Source organism: Myotis davidii, unplaced genomic scaffold (assembly GCF_000327345.1).
Source record: "Myotis davidii unplaced genomic scaffold, ASM32734v1 scaffold309, whole genome shotgun sequence".
In the NCBI taxonomy this organism is placed as follows: Eukaryota; Metazoa; Chordata; class Mammalia; order Chiroptera; family Vespertilionidae; genus Myotis; species Myotis davidii.
In genome coordinates, this window is record NW_006383013.1 from 5,954,437 (window position 1) to 5,968,659 (window position 14,223).

General features: G+C 35.4%; 1 protein-coding gene across 5 annotated transcripts in view; it reads right to left on the reverse strand.

Moving 5' to 3' along the window:
• The window catches only part of CEP128 (centrosomal protein 128kDa), a 397,477-nt gene that overhangs the window by 4,380 nt on the left and 378,874 nt on the right, over positions 1 to 14,223 (reverse strand). For all 5 annotated transcript variants that reach the window (XM_015558069.1, XM_015558067.1, XM_015558065.1 and 2 more), the window contains one exon: positions 4,169 to 4,277. In XM_015558069.1, coding sequence (XP_015413555.1) covers positions 4,169 to 4,277 — 109 coding nt within the window. The remainder of the gene's footprint in view (positions 1 to 4,168; positions 4,278 to 14,223) is intronic.

The following is a 14,223-nucleotide window of genomic DNA, read 5'->3' on the forward strand; positions in this document are numbered from 1 at the left end:
TAATCAAACACTTGCTAGTATGAGATTCCTTTTTAGCACACATACACATATCAAAGAGCACCAAAAGGCTACATACAAAGACTGCAGTCTTTTGCCCCACCCCTCCCAATCCCACAATCCTGATCCCAAGGGTCAACCATAATCAACTCTTTTAGCTTTATTTTCTGTATTTACTTCAATTCTTGTAAATAAAAGCTTATATGGCTATTTTTTTATTTATCATTTTTAGACTTATCCACACCCATCCACTTCTCTTCATCCCATCCTCCCTATATAGTTACATCTGAACTTCGAGTTATGTCAATAGTGAGTATTTATATTATACTATGACTATGTAAATATGGCTCACACAACCTAATAGGTATGCTATGAAAATGCTTCTTTTCTTGCTCATTCTTTTCCCTCTGGAATTAGTAATTGACCCATGTTTTTGTTTTTATTTTTATTTGCTCTTTCTCTATGACCACCTGTAATTGTTTCTAATAACTCAATTAGATTTGCCATATTTCTATGAGTAGTTTTTTTCTGAGGTTCTCAAGTGAAGCAAATATGAAAGAACTGAAGAACATGAGTGTCCAGATTAAAAGGGCTCAGCCTGCAAATAGCTTGTAAAGGGAGTAAGGCAAGACCCACAGGGAGGCTTATCATCATGAAACCTGGTGGGGTTAAAGGTCCTAGAAGTTCCTCGGGCTGCATGGGGAGTTAGTGGTGATGGAAAAGATCACTTCTAAGGAGTAGGAGTCAAAATAGTAAAGACATAAAGTTTTCAACAGCAACACTGGATTTTGGAAGATAATTGTGCAATGACTTCAGAAGGAGTGGTTTTCAACATAAAATTTTATAGCCAGCCAAAGTTTCACCAGAATGAGGGGGAAGAAATCCATTTTCAGGAACACAAAAGCAAAACATTCACCTCCCTTTTTGAAATGAGCAGAGAAAGGCCCAGGATCTGAGGCCCATGGGCATCAACATAGAAAGAAGGTGAGGGGAGCCTCAGGATGACCACAGTTTACCAGGTTCCTGTGGGTGGGCCTTTTTAACCCCCCACTTCCAGCCTTTCTTCTGTTTTCCTTATTCTCTCATCCCAACACTCTGGCTAATCAGGTATTCTCCCTCTTGAACTGAATTTGTAAATATCTTATCTTTTCCTTCCTATTGTGCCATATTTTTTTCCTGCTACTCTTCGTGATTTTTCTCAACTTCATTTTTCATCTTTCTAATTTAACATATTTTAAATTTCTGAGACCTTTTATCCTGTGTTCCTTTTTCTTTGCATCTTGCTCTTGTTTTTAATGGATAAAATATTTCCTCTCAGATCTGAGGGCATTAATACTTTTAAAGACAGCTTTGTCCCTTGGATTATGAATTTACAGTAGGTGCTGGTTTTTTTGTTGGTGTTGACATCTCTCCTGTGTAATTTTAGAAGTTTAAATGGAGGTTAAAGAAAAATGACAGAACAATTTCTATGAATAAGATGAAATGGTTTGTGCTACAAAAATGAAGTATTCAGGGTGATCCTAATCTACTTCTAAGATACCACATTATGAAAAAACATAGACACCTCAAGCTTCATTAGAAAATCAAATAAGAATAAATGTGATTTCTAGGAATAAGTTTAATTCCATAACATAAAATGTTTAACAATAAGGTGCCTATGAATAAATTTTCTAAAGTATCCTTCAAAATATTTAGGTAGATATGTGAGAAAAATCATAAAATAAATTTGTCAATAATAAGAGTAAAACATAGGCTATCTATAATAATAAAAGGGTTATATGCTAATTAGACTGGATGCCTTCCAGACATCATTCCGGACGTCCTTCCTGATGAAGCCAGGGTGGAGGGAAGCCAGCCGGTCCCGGGTGCCAGCGGGCGGCCTGAGGGTGGCCCGAGGGAAGCCAGCCCGGGTCCCAGGTGCTGGAGGGAAGCCGGTGCCAGAAGCTGGGGGCAGGAAGGCCCATTCTTGCATGAATTTTTGTGCATCGGGCCTCTAGTGTTTTAATAAAATACATCATTTATCAATTAATTAAATTAATAAAGAAGCTTACTACATTTTTCAAAAGATTTTTATTGCCTTTTAGAGAGAGAGGAAGGAGAGAGAGAGAGAGAGAGAGAGAGAGAGAGAGGCACATCGATGTTAGAGAGAAACATATATTGGTTGTCTCCTGCACACCCCCAACTGGGGATCATGCTGGAAACCCAGGCATGTGCCCTGAATGAAAACTGAACTGGCAACCTTTTGGTGCACAGGATGACGCCCAATAAACTGAACCACAACAACTAGGACAAGAGGTTTACTTTTGAAGGTAAATTTTCAGTCAGATTTTACAGTATAGGCAATAATATACACTTTTAACACTAATTATGTTCTCAGTGATATTTTCTTCCTACTCTTATTTAACTGTAGTTCCATGTAAGTGAGATAATTTATATGGAAACGAATGGCTGCCTATGAGGATTATAATATATCTTAGAGAAATGACCACAGCTGGTCATGAAATGCTACTGAGTAGAAAGCTAAAAACAGTTTCTCTCACTGCCTGTCATAATATTAAAAAAAAATTCTAAAAGTCGTGATGCTTTCCTCCCCCTAATGTCTTCTAACCACTTCCTTCTAGGTGCCTTTCTTGGGCGCCTTATGAAGGTCACAATGGCAGAATTAAACGGCCGTGGAGCAATGACTTGGTCACGGTGCTGTTTATCTCCAGGCCAAGCATGTGAATACCTTGATGGATGGGATGGAATGTTTGATGGTGTTTTGCCCACCCTCCTCTTCCATGTTCATATATATCACACAGCCCTGAGGAAATTTTTCCATTTCTTAGTATGAAAAATAAGAAATTTGGCCTCTGTATATCAGATCCTAAGGTATTATAACCAACTTGAGATAACAATCCATATTAAAGAGTGGCTGCCATATTAGAATAGCAGAGGGTTTATGCAGATATATAAAGTCACTTGGTAAATGGTTAAGACAGGGAAGAGAAAATGCTTAGCTCTTGGAATAAAATAATCATGATATAATGAAAACCAAAACATTATCAGAAACTAAAAAATATTTATTCAATGAATCCATAAATATAAATCAGCAAAAATGAGAATTATCACTTTTGGATTTGACCTACTTCCTTGTGGTTTATTTTGGTATTTTATTTTATAGTAACCTAGATTTTTTAAAATAAGAGGGTTTTCAAGATTTTATGTACAAACTCTATGCCCATGGTAAACTGAAGAGCTAAATGATTATTTAAATAAGAATCCATTAAATAACATTTGAGTCCTAGTGGTTTGGATAAAAGTAGACTTAAAAAAAATTCCTATACTCATTTATTTAATATTAATTGAGTATTCACTATGTGCCCAATACTATGCAGGATGCTGAAGAAACAGTGATGAACAGAACACACATCATACCTTTCATCATGCGTTCAATCTTCAGTTAACAGAGGAATCAATAAAAAAAAATAAGTCACTCAAACAACAAATAACTTCATAATTATTCTGAGAAGGGTTTTAAAGAAAAATCAGAATGCATTGTGGGCACTCATAACAGAAACCATACTTAAAACTGTAACTTCCGAAGGCTTCTTTAAGGACATTACATATAAGCTGAAACTTGAAGAAGGGGAGGGGTGGGTGGTGGGAGATGGTATCCTGGTTCAAGAAACCCTACACCTTGTTGGTATGGATGATGTACTATCAACATTTACAGTGTATTCACAGAATGAAATCTAGCCTGTAATCACATTAATAACCTCATTCTTCGCAAAAGATTATATATTTCTGAATAGTTCTATGCAAAGATTTTCCACTCTTTGGTGATTTGAATTGTATTGTAATACCCTCTAACTTCCTTTACCCATTCATCCACAGTTACCAATGATCTCCACACATACAAAATTTGCTTAATTAAGATTATTACCTTGGATGATTTAAGTTTTTCTGATAAGGGTAAGGTCTATAAAAGGGGGATCCCATATGTATTTGTAGTAAATTGGGTGATATTGTAAGTGTACTCAAGGGGCATTATTTGTACGATTCGTAATGAAAGTTTTTTCAAACACATAACATGAATATTATTATCATGTATTGGCCTTACATTTTAATCTTCCCATGAGTTGCATTTTCTTAAATCCAATTTAAAAGCAGTACAGGACTTCTTACTTACAGGCCGAGTGTGAAAACCGTGGAGCAGACAGAAAGCGACTGTGGTCCTGCCAAGAAGATGAGTGATCTAGCCCATGAGCATGGGCACTTTCGGCGAAGGTTCGGTCATCCTAGATAAGACAGCACAGCATTTCAGTTCACTGGTTACAAAATACAAGAATAGGTATTCATTTAAAAATTCTAAATGTGAAACTGAACCTCAATATACAAGCTACGTTATACATATAATTATAACTATTGTAAAAAATAAAACCTGTGCATGTACAAAAAAAAAAAGAGAGAGAGAGAGAAGGAAATGACCTGAGTCATTCACAGCATGACATATTTCTTTCCAGTCTTTTTTCCCTGTGGGTAGGATTTGTAAACAGTGTTATAAAACTGTGATCATTTATTTGCCTTCATACTGTAAACATTTCTGAAGTCATCCTATTATCTTAACCTTTAGCATGTAGGTTACTCGGATACTATCTAGTGGATACACTATACTTAGCTAGTACAGCATGCTTTACTGGGCATTTAGGTGGCTTCCAAATTTTTCCTCCTATAAATAACACGGTGGAAACATCTTTAAATATATGACCTTTTCCATATTTGTGATATTCCTTATGACAAATTCTTAGGTGGAAATCTGGGTCAGTAAAAACAATTTGATGCTTTAAATACATTGAGCTAGACTCCTTTCCATAATGATTATATTAAACCTCTTACTCATTCAATAAATATTTAATACCTAAATAAAAATGAACACAAAAGAGGTCCCTCTCTCATGGAATATATAAATGTGTCCTTTCCCCAAAACCTTCATTAAAAATGGGAATGATAACTCAAATAATTTTACTAATTAGACTTAAAATAGATGCTTTCATACTTTTCTGTGATAGTAAAGTTGCAACTTTTTTCTCTTGAGTGTTTTTTTTAATTATTTACACAATTAATTTTTTTCTTTCTTTCACTCATTCATTCAACAATAATGAACACTTATTATGTGCTGGTCAAATAATGAACAAAATGAGGTATGCGGTCATGCAATTTTCTAGCTTGCAGAAGAAAAAGGCATTAAACAAATAATCTAAATAAATAACAATAAAATGAAAAACTATAAGTGTTCTAAGAAGAAGAATAGGAAATAATAATAAGAACTAAATTTAGATTTGAAACCTCCTTTGGGCAGTGATATTTAAAGCAATTTTTGAATGCTGAGTATAAATCAATAAATCAGCTAGATGAAAACTTATGGGTGGGTGGTAGGAGAGTTGGAGGTAAGGGGAGCAGAAGATAGAGGTGAGGGAATGATGCTTCAGACACGTGTGAAGGTGCTGAGCTGAGAGTTTGTTGTTTCTGAAGAACTGAAGGAAGGCCCCGTGGCTTAGGACCACTAAAGCTGAAGAAAGTGGTTACAATGAGATCGAGAGGTGGGGTTTGGATTTGGGAGGTTTTTCTTACATAAATCAGAAAGTCGGCCCAGGGTTTTCAGGAGAGGAATGGCATGCCTTAATTTATATTTCACAAAGATTACTCTGATCTCTTTAGGAAGAACAGATTGGAGTGGCACAGGTTTTGGTCTGAGAAAACCAGCTAAAAGACTGTAACTGAGGATAACTGTGGGGTCAAGGGAGAGGAAGGGATCAAGGATATTGCTAAAGATTCTAGATGAGACAACTGCGGGTTAGGGGCCCCAAATTCCTCAAAACATAGCCACCACAAACAGCAGAGCCTCATGTAACATGACAATCCGATGAATTAGTTGTTATTCTCTATACCAAGTGCCAAGTTTATATTTTATATCTTTACCACATAAGTATTAAGCAAATGAAAATGAAAGGCCACAAAGAACATGTTCATTTACATTTGTAAAAGGCCCATTTACTCGAAGATTTAACAATGGACATCATCCTCAGATGGTTCAAGTACATTAGCCTTCATGTACCAAAAGGGAGTTCAGGTCTATTTAAGATGAAGGCCCTTAGGTTTTCAACCAAATGATTTATAGTTTTGACTAGTTACAGGGATTTCATAAGAAACTGGAAGTCATTCACTACAGGACTTTTGGAAAGGAAAGGACATACATTGTGTCCAAATGTATTTCAACAGCTACTGTAGAATGAGCTGACAGTGGGCAGCTAGAGGCCGGGCAATGGACCTGGCTCTTACAGTCGGATGTGAAGTACTAAAGGCCTGGGAGGAGCTGGAAGATGCACAAACAGAAAGAAGAGTTAGTTCTCAACCAATGCTAGAAATCTCCAGTCAGTCATGGTGTTTATATGAGGCATGAAAGAGAAAAGCGTAAGAAATGGTTTCCTGGTAAAAGATGCTTTAATGACTGTGAGCCAATAAGAGAAAGGAAAACTTAAGGAAACACAGACACCTGGACTGAAAAAAGGCCATGAGAGGAATGAAGTGGAGATTCAGGTTGGGGCTGAATGAAACAGACGGTGCAAAGACAGCCTCGCGGTGTGTCTACCAGAGGAAGGCTGAGGCACACACAGATATTCAAGCCCTGCTCATTCTTCCCAAAAGGCATGGGCTTAAACTTCTAAAGCAAAATCAACTGGATTCAAAGCACAGATTATATCTTTTCTGTTCACAGAAATAGAATACTTTCTATTTTAAATTATAAAACCAGTTTTGTGGCATATGACAGTTAAAATAGGACACTGATATTTCATATTTAGAACACTTGGAAAATACAGGAAAAAAATGAAGAAAATAAATAATCCAGCAAGTTAAAAATAAACCTAGTAGCCAATGTAAGGGTAAAGTTTTTCCAGTTCTCATTTGTAAATATCTTTATAATTGAGATCACCATTTGTTGACAATTTTTTTCTATACTTTTTCATTTAATATTATATATGGGAATTTTCTCTGTCATCATTATCATTATGGTTAATCATTGTTCATTTTACTAACCTATTGTTGGAAATTTAAGGTGATTTCAGCTTCCTTCTATTATAAATAACCATTTGATAAACATATTGGTACATAAAGCTTTGTCCACATTTTAAATGTATTAATTTAGCATAGTGTTCTGGGAGTAGAATTACTGGGTGACATATTTTTTAGGCTGTTTATTTGTATCTATTTAGTCTAAGTTATCAAATTTATTGGCAGAGTTGTTCCTATGTATTTCCTAAGTATTCTTTTAATGTCTATGGAAATTCTAGTAATAGCCTTTCATCTCTAATATTGAAAACTTTATCTTCTCTCTTTTTTTCCTAATCAATCTGGATAGAGGTTTTTAAATTTTATTGCTTTTTCAAAAATCCTGGTTTTTATTTCACTTCTTTTCCTGTTTTTATAATTTCATTGATCTCTGCTCTTTATTATTTTCTTCCTTTTACTTAATTTACATTTGATTTGTCTTCATCTTCTAGCTTCTTAAGGTGGAAATTTGGATTACCTATTTGAGACTTTTCTTCTTTTATAATATACACATTTAATGTGATAACTTTCCCTCTGAGCACTGTTTATCTAACTCTCACAAATTTTAATAAACTATACTTTTATTTTCATATAATTTTTTCTAATTTTTCTTTTGAGTTCTGCCATGGGTTATTTAGAAATATGTTATTTGGTTTCTAAATATTTGAAGATTTTCCAGATATCTTTCTGTTATTGATTTCTAGTTCCATTCCATTGTGGTTAGACAACAGGCTTTGTATAATTTCAATCATCTTCAATTTATTGAGACTTGTTTTATCACCCAGAACATAGTCTGTTTTGGAGAATGTCTGATGTGCACTTAAGTATGTGTAGTCAGCTGTTGCTGGGTGGAGTATTGTATAAATGTCAGTTAGGTCTGTTGGTTGATAGTGTTGTTCAAGTCTTCTATAATCTTTACTAATTTTCTGCCTATTGTTTTATCAATGAGTGAAAGAAGAATACTGAAATCTCCAACAATAATTATGAATTTGTTTATTTTTCCTTAGAGTTCTATCAGTTTTTGCTTCATGTATTTTGGCACTCTGCTAATAGGCACTCACAATTTAGGACTGTTGTCCCTTCCCTTTAAAATTGTTGACTTATTTAACCACTTACATTTTTTTTTCTCATGTAGAAAATGAGGAAGCTTACCTCTGACATATCCTTAAGTTCCAACATTTTATAAGTCTTTAAAAGACTGCCAGAATCCCCCATATTACCATGAAATACAACTAAAGAAATGAAACCTCAAAGAACACCCTAAAAGAAAAAAATTTCATAATCTTTTCAATAATCAACATACTAGAAGATTAAAAAAATACCTTCATGTCCTCCAATTATATACTGATGTTTAATTTGTGGAATTTCTATATAAGTAAATTTTACAAGGTGACCATAAGATGATTTTTTTGTAATTCCTACCTACCTTTTAATCAAATACTTAAATATTAAAAAGAAAGTATTTGTTAAAAAGGAAGATGTTTTTGCAATTTTAGTAATCTTAGCTTTTGCTTTTTACCAATTCTTATATCCTTAGCACAAGGACTTATTTTTATTGCTGTCTTAAGTCTCAACAAGTTAGTTAGCCAGAATTCCCTGCAAAAATTCCACTGGGTGCAGGGACTTGCATTTTCTAATATTTTCCCTGGGTTTCTTCCACTTCTCTTTCATAACCCACATTGTAATTGGTTTCTTAAAAGCTGTTCCAACCTGACTAAAATGTCTTTGCTAAACTGATCTGTAATGATTAATATTTAATGACGCCCACCAAGTATTTTTCTCTCCGGAATATTATAAGTTCAAAGTTTATAAGACAAATGATACATTTAATTTTTTTAAATTTTAATTTATCCAACCCTTCCCCTGGAGAGAAGGAAAAAACACTTATGTGTTTCTGAGCCTGTGGCAGGAATGTTTTCCAGAACTCGTCTCCACATTAACAATGCACTATCCCTCCAACTCGCACCCATTCTTTATTCCCCATCCTCCATTGGTGCTTAAAAATGCCTAACCTCTTCCTCCGTAGGTTTTATTCCTGTTTGAAAGGTAAAGCTGGGGAGACAGTTTATGTAAAGCCTGTCCTCCACATCTCAGTCTGCAAGGCTCCTACTTTAGCTGTTAACCTCCATGAGGGTGATGCTGTTATTGTCTCTATCTATTCATTCACCCATCCCAATTGTCCACACTTTAGCACAGTGCTATTTGCATTAAGGAACTAAAAAAATGGCCACAAAGGGTCATTTATTATCTAAAGTACAGAAATGAAAGTTTGCCTCGGTGGAAGTTGGAACATAGGAGACTGCTGCTCTCATATTCTCAGTTTCTGCATGTAAAAAATGAGGGTGCTGGGTCAGATCATCTCTAAGTCCTCTTGGCACGAACACTTTATGATTCCAGCCTATCTGAACAGAACCACTAAACAGTCAGCACTTCTAACCATTCACATGATCTTTACCACAGGAAATCCCAATGCACAACACAAGTACTATCAACCCAAAGCCACAGTCATCCACGGGTGAACAGACTCATGACAACACTGTGCTAGATCAGACCATCTGATAAATTTACCTTTGTCCAGTTGATACTTTATTGCATAAAATTTAATATTCCCAACCACTCACTAATGAAAAGGATCTATTCAGTCTTTTTTTTTTGTAACCTACTTCAGATTTGGCTCTGTCTTACTTTAGTTTTTCAGAGGCCAAATCTAATCTACTCACAGTGGATACAAATTTGCCATAAACAATGACACTCAAAAGAGTTTGCCACTTACTTAACTAACAAAGGCAAAGATGTTTTAACGATGGTGCCTCATTGGACTTAGTATTTATTCTCTTAAAGTGACTATTTTAAAGAAAACAACGATTGTTTTCATGAACATTATTCAAGCATGTTTAATAAAAACCACTAAGATATTTACTTAGTATTCTTTATGGTTTTAGTATGTAGAATTTTGAATTTGAGATTATTTAAAATGGATCTTTATAGATGAATTTCTTCACGATCTTTCCTTTCTATTGCTCCTGAGTAAATCACGGGGATGGCTGAAAGCTTGTTAAGGGAACTGGGTTTAGTAGAGTGGGGCTCAAGCAGGTTAAAAGATTAATGTGCTCATCTAAGTACCCATATTGATTCCTAAATAAACACGTTTGATCCATTGCTATTTTCAGATTTTATAATAAAGAAAAATCCCAATCCATTTGGCAACCTTTTGTTTAACTTCTAAAGGAGCAAAATGAAATCAACTAGTTAAATATTATGGCTGGCAAGTTAGCCTTGATCACTTCAAAAGAACAAAAATCTCTTCAGACTTAGCATGATTTGATTGCCTGCCAGGTTTCATATGTGTGAAATTAAATTTCTGTTAGAATTCTAGAAAGGCTGAAGCTAGAGAAAGATATGTACTCACAATTTAACATGTATGTGTTTGCTGTGTATTCTGGAGTCAAAGATGAGGCAGACAGTATCTGCCCTCAAAAGTCGTACAATCCCACATTTCCAAAATTTCAGTATTCAACTATAGTTATACTTACTATTTTCTTTTATGTTAACTTACAGATTAATTAGCCTTGCACCTTAAATCTCTATATAAGAGAGGCTTAAAGAATGGCAAACTGGCTAAGATTGGTGGAAGCATAGAGCTATATTTGCACAGCAGTTTATATATGATTTCTTGTTGAAGTATGGAGAGAGGTGGTTATAAATGAGATCATCGGGGCATGATGTGGTTAACTCTCCCTCAAATTCCCCCATAGTTAACAGTATTATTACCAAGAAATTTTTGTAAAATTACCAGAAAAATACACTAGTGATATATTTTAATAGTCATTAAATAAAAATCACCTATAATCTTGATTTGCATCAGGAGTTAATGCATAGCATGCTTTAGAAGCTACTATTGTAAAAGATTTAAGGTATGTACAGAAATAGCTGACCTAAGAGAGAAGATCTAACTGCCATTAATTGCTTTAAGCAAAGTATAAACAAATCAGGAAGAGATTCAAGGAAGGAGAACTGGCTCCCAGGAGCAAAACCGTACTGAATACCATACGGACTCTTACTCCGAACAAATATGACAAAGGGCTTCAGCCAGCTCTGCTTTCATAAACTGTGCTGAAAGACATTATCAACACTTCTTCACCCACCTCATCTTATCCTATAAAACATCTGCTTCCTTAAAAAGAAGTTACATACTGACCCTTCCACTAAAAATTGAAAATCATGAATTTCCTTTTAGGAGGAGGAAGGATGGGAACAATACATGCCTTCTGTGATTTCACTAAAAAACCCACTGCTAATTAAAACCATATATTGAGTATGTGTAGAGAGCAAAAAATGCAGGTAGCAAACAGGGATTTCTTGAACAAAACCACACTCCTCTGTGAATTCAGATTAGCAATGCTATGCCATTGGCTGACTTTCGAACATTCTGTTCTATCTGAAACAGCTGGGACAGCAAGGAAGAAAACTGTCCGATAGAAACCCAATTAGGCCTGATGAAAGAGAGGCCATGAAATGCCTCTGCTGTCTCTACAAAGATAAAGAAAATATGCCAGATTCAGCTTTGAATTAAATTCTAAATATAAATTTTTAGAACAGACTTGGTCCAGTTACTTGGTCAACTTAGTACAATATTACATTATGCTCTCAGCAACTGTGCACGTCGCTCCTGCTTAAAATCTCGATGGATTTCTAGAAATCTGATAGTTCTTGTTCTGGTGATTGCCACGAGAGCAAATTGCAGGAGATGGCTCTAGGCTGGATTGTAAAAGAACCTGAGTTACTTCCTGCTAACCATTCCCTCCACTAGCAGTGTGGTCATAGTGGACGTCTCGCCCCCTTCCTACATTAACAACAACATAAGAAGCCAGTTGCCAACATGGTTCTCTATTCCAACAGTTATTTAACTGTCAATAATAATGCAGTCAGAGTTGTACAACTGTAATGCTAATAGCCACTCTCTTCCAAAGAGATGAGCATCAAATACTTTCCTGTACTTTGTCATCATAAACCATTTTTTCAAAAGACTATGGGTATCTTTCTTTTTTTCTCTGAACTCCCATTTCAGTCTATTAAAGTCTCCATAACAGCTTTTATCCCTTTCTCCTTTACACAACAGTTGTGTGTGTGGAGGCTTTGGATTCCTAAGGATTGGTAATTATTTTTCTTATTATACCATTCTCTTTAGCCCTTGCAGAGTGCCTATGTACAGTAGAAACGCAATGTTTGTTGAATGATGTATTTTAAAAAACAACAATGACAACAAACATGAATATTCTTCATTTAGAATGGAAGCTTCAAGAAGGCAGGGATCTTTGTCTATTTCTTTTAATGATGTGAGGCCCATGCATCTAGTAAGTTCCTGGCACACAACTAACAATGAATGTTTGTTGAATGACTAGACAAATATTGTGATTTTCCTAAGAACATGAGAAGTATTTATTTGATTGGTAAATAAAGGAAAGGAAATGTTTTATATACATGCAAAGGAAGAAAGACCAGATTGGTAATTTCCCCTTTCTCTAGACAAAGAGTTGGGAAGCATTTTCTATAGAGGGTCAGAGAGTAAATATATTGGACATTTTGAGCCATACAGTTTCGGTTGTAACTACTCAACTCTACTGTTGAGAGTGAAAGACAATATGTGAATAAGTTTTCAGTAGAACCAAGAAATTCAGTCCCTGCAACGTGCCTTTCTCTGAACTCTGTTCTAGAAAAACATGTAGGAAGTTAATAGCTGTTGAAATAATATATTATGGTCACGTTCTCTCTTGATAGAAAGAATCCCAATGCCTCTTATAAATGAAGTGTTTTCTTTAGAATGCCTGTGACTAACCTGAGGTAGCTCTTCTGATTAGCCATGAAGCCCAGAAATGATTAACAACTTTCTCACTGCTCATAGGAGTTCATGCTTTTTTTGAAGCTGCCTCCCCTCCCAGTCTTTTTAAATAAATTGTTTTCATAAGAAACATGTAAGCAAATGATCATTGGTATCTGCAAATGGCAAAACTGTTCTCCCACATTTCCATCTCTAACGACTACAAAAAAATGTGATATTTATATGAGTTTTGTTAGATTGCTGCACTATTTCAGGCACATGTTACATATGGTGACAGTCTACATATTCATCACTGAAATGAATCAATGTTTTACAATGTTTACTAATGTGGAACACCGTCATCATATAATACACTTTCTGGCCCTTTCCTATACTTGCACTATCTATCTGCAAAACTTATTTCTCATTTTGCTAAGTGTTGGCCTCACTTACAAATCACCTGCAAATGTAAGCAAGGTATATTGAGGTTTTAATTCTGGTTCAAATACCATTTAATTATTCTAAAACCCTGCTTTCTTCAATGGTAAAAGGGGGGTGGGGGTGGGAATGGTACCAACCCAATAGGGTTGCTGTGAAGATTATATGAGATAATGCATATAAAGTGTGCAACACCTACAAACAGGGCAATTTCGTGTGAGTGGCTCAATAATGAGTAGTTGTTATTATTTGCTATTGTTGTCTAAACCCCGTATTTCTGTTTAAGTTGGCAGCACCCCTGTAAGTGATGGAGAGATGCTGGAGTGTATGGGAGACTACTGGGAATGCTGGGAGATGATTCAGCAAACTTAAATTTTGCTATATGAAACAACAAGGTCCCTACTAGAGTCCCTAATGCCAATCTATAAAAACCAAAGGTAAGGTGCTATAAAGCCACAGGATTCCCTCTTCACAGTAAGGGTATCAATAATGTGGCATAACAGTGTTCAGTTTTCTGGGGATTGAGAAAGTGGGGTGCTCATTTTAAGCATGCTAGGGAGGACTATAGAAATGAACAGTCATTATATCCACTGAGTGTTCTATTCGATTTCATTCAGGAGGCAGCAACTTCTTAGAAATATTATATTTGGCTGTAATGAGTAAATAGATACAGTGTAATGAATATTCATTCATACATACTGAAGTTTGTAAGAATATAAAAGAGCCTGAAGAGCCTTTAGCTATTTTTTTTCTAAACTGAATTGGCATGTACATTTGAATATCAATGGATTCCTTTTCGGTCAATGTTCCCCATGGGGGTCAATTTTGCCCTTGAAGTGCCATCTGGCAGTGTCTGGAAACATTTCTGGATGCTACAACTT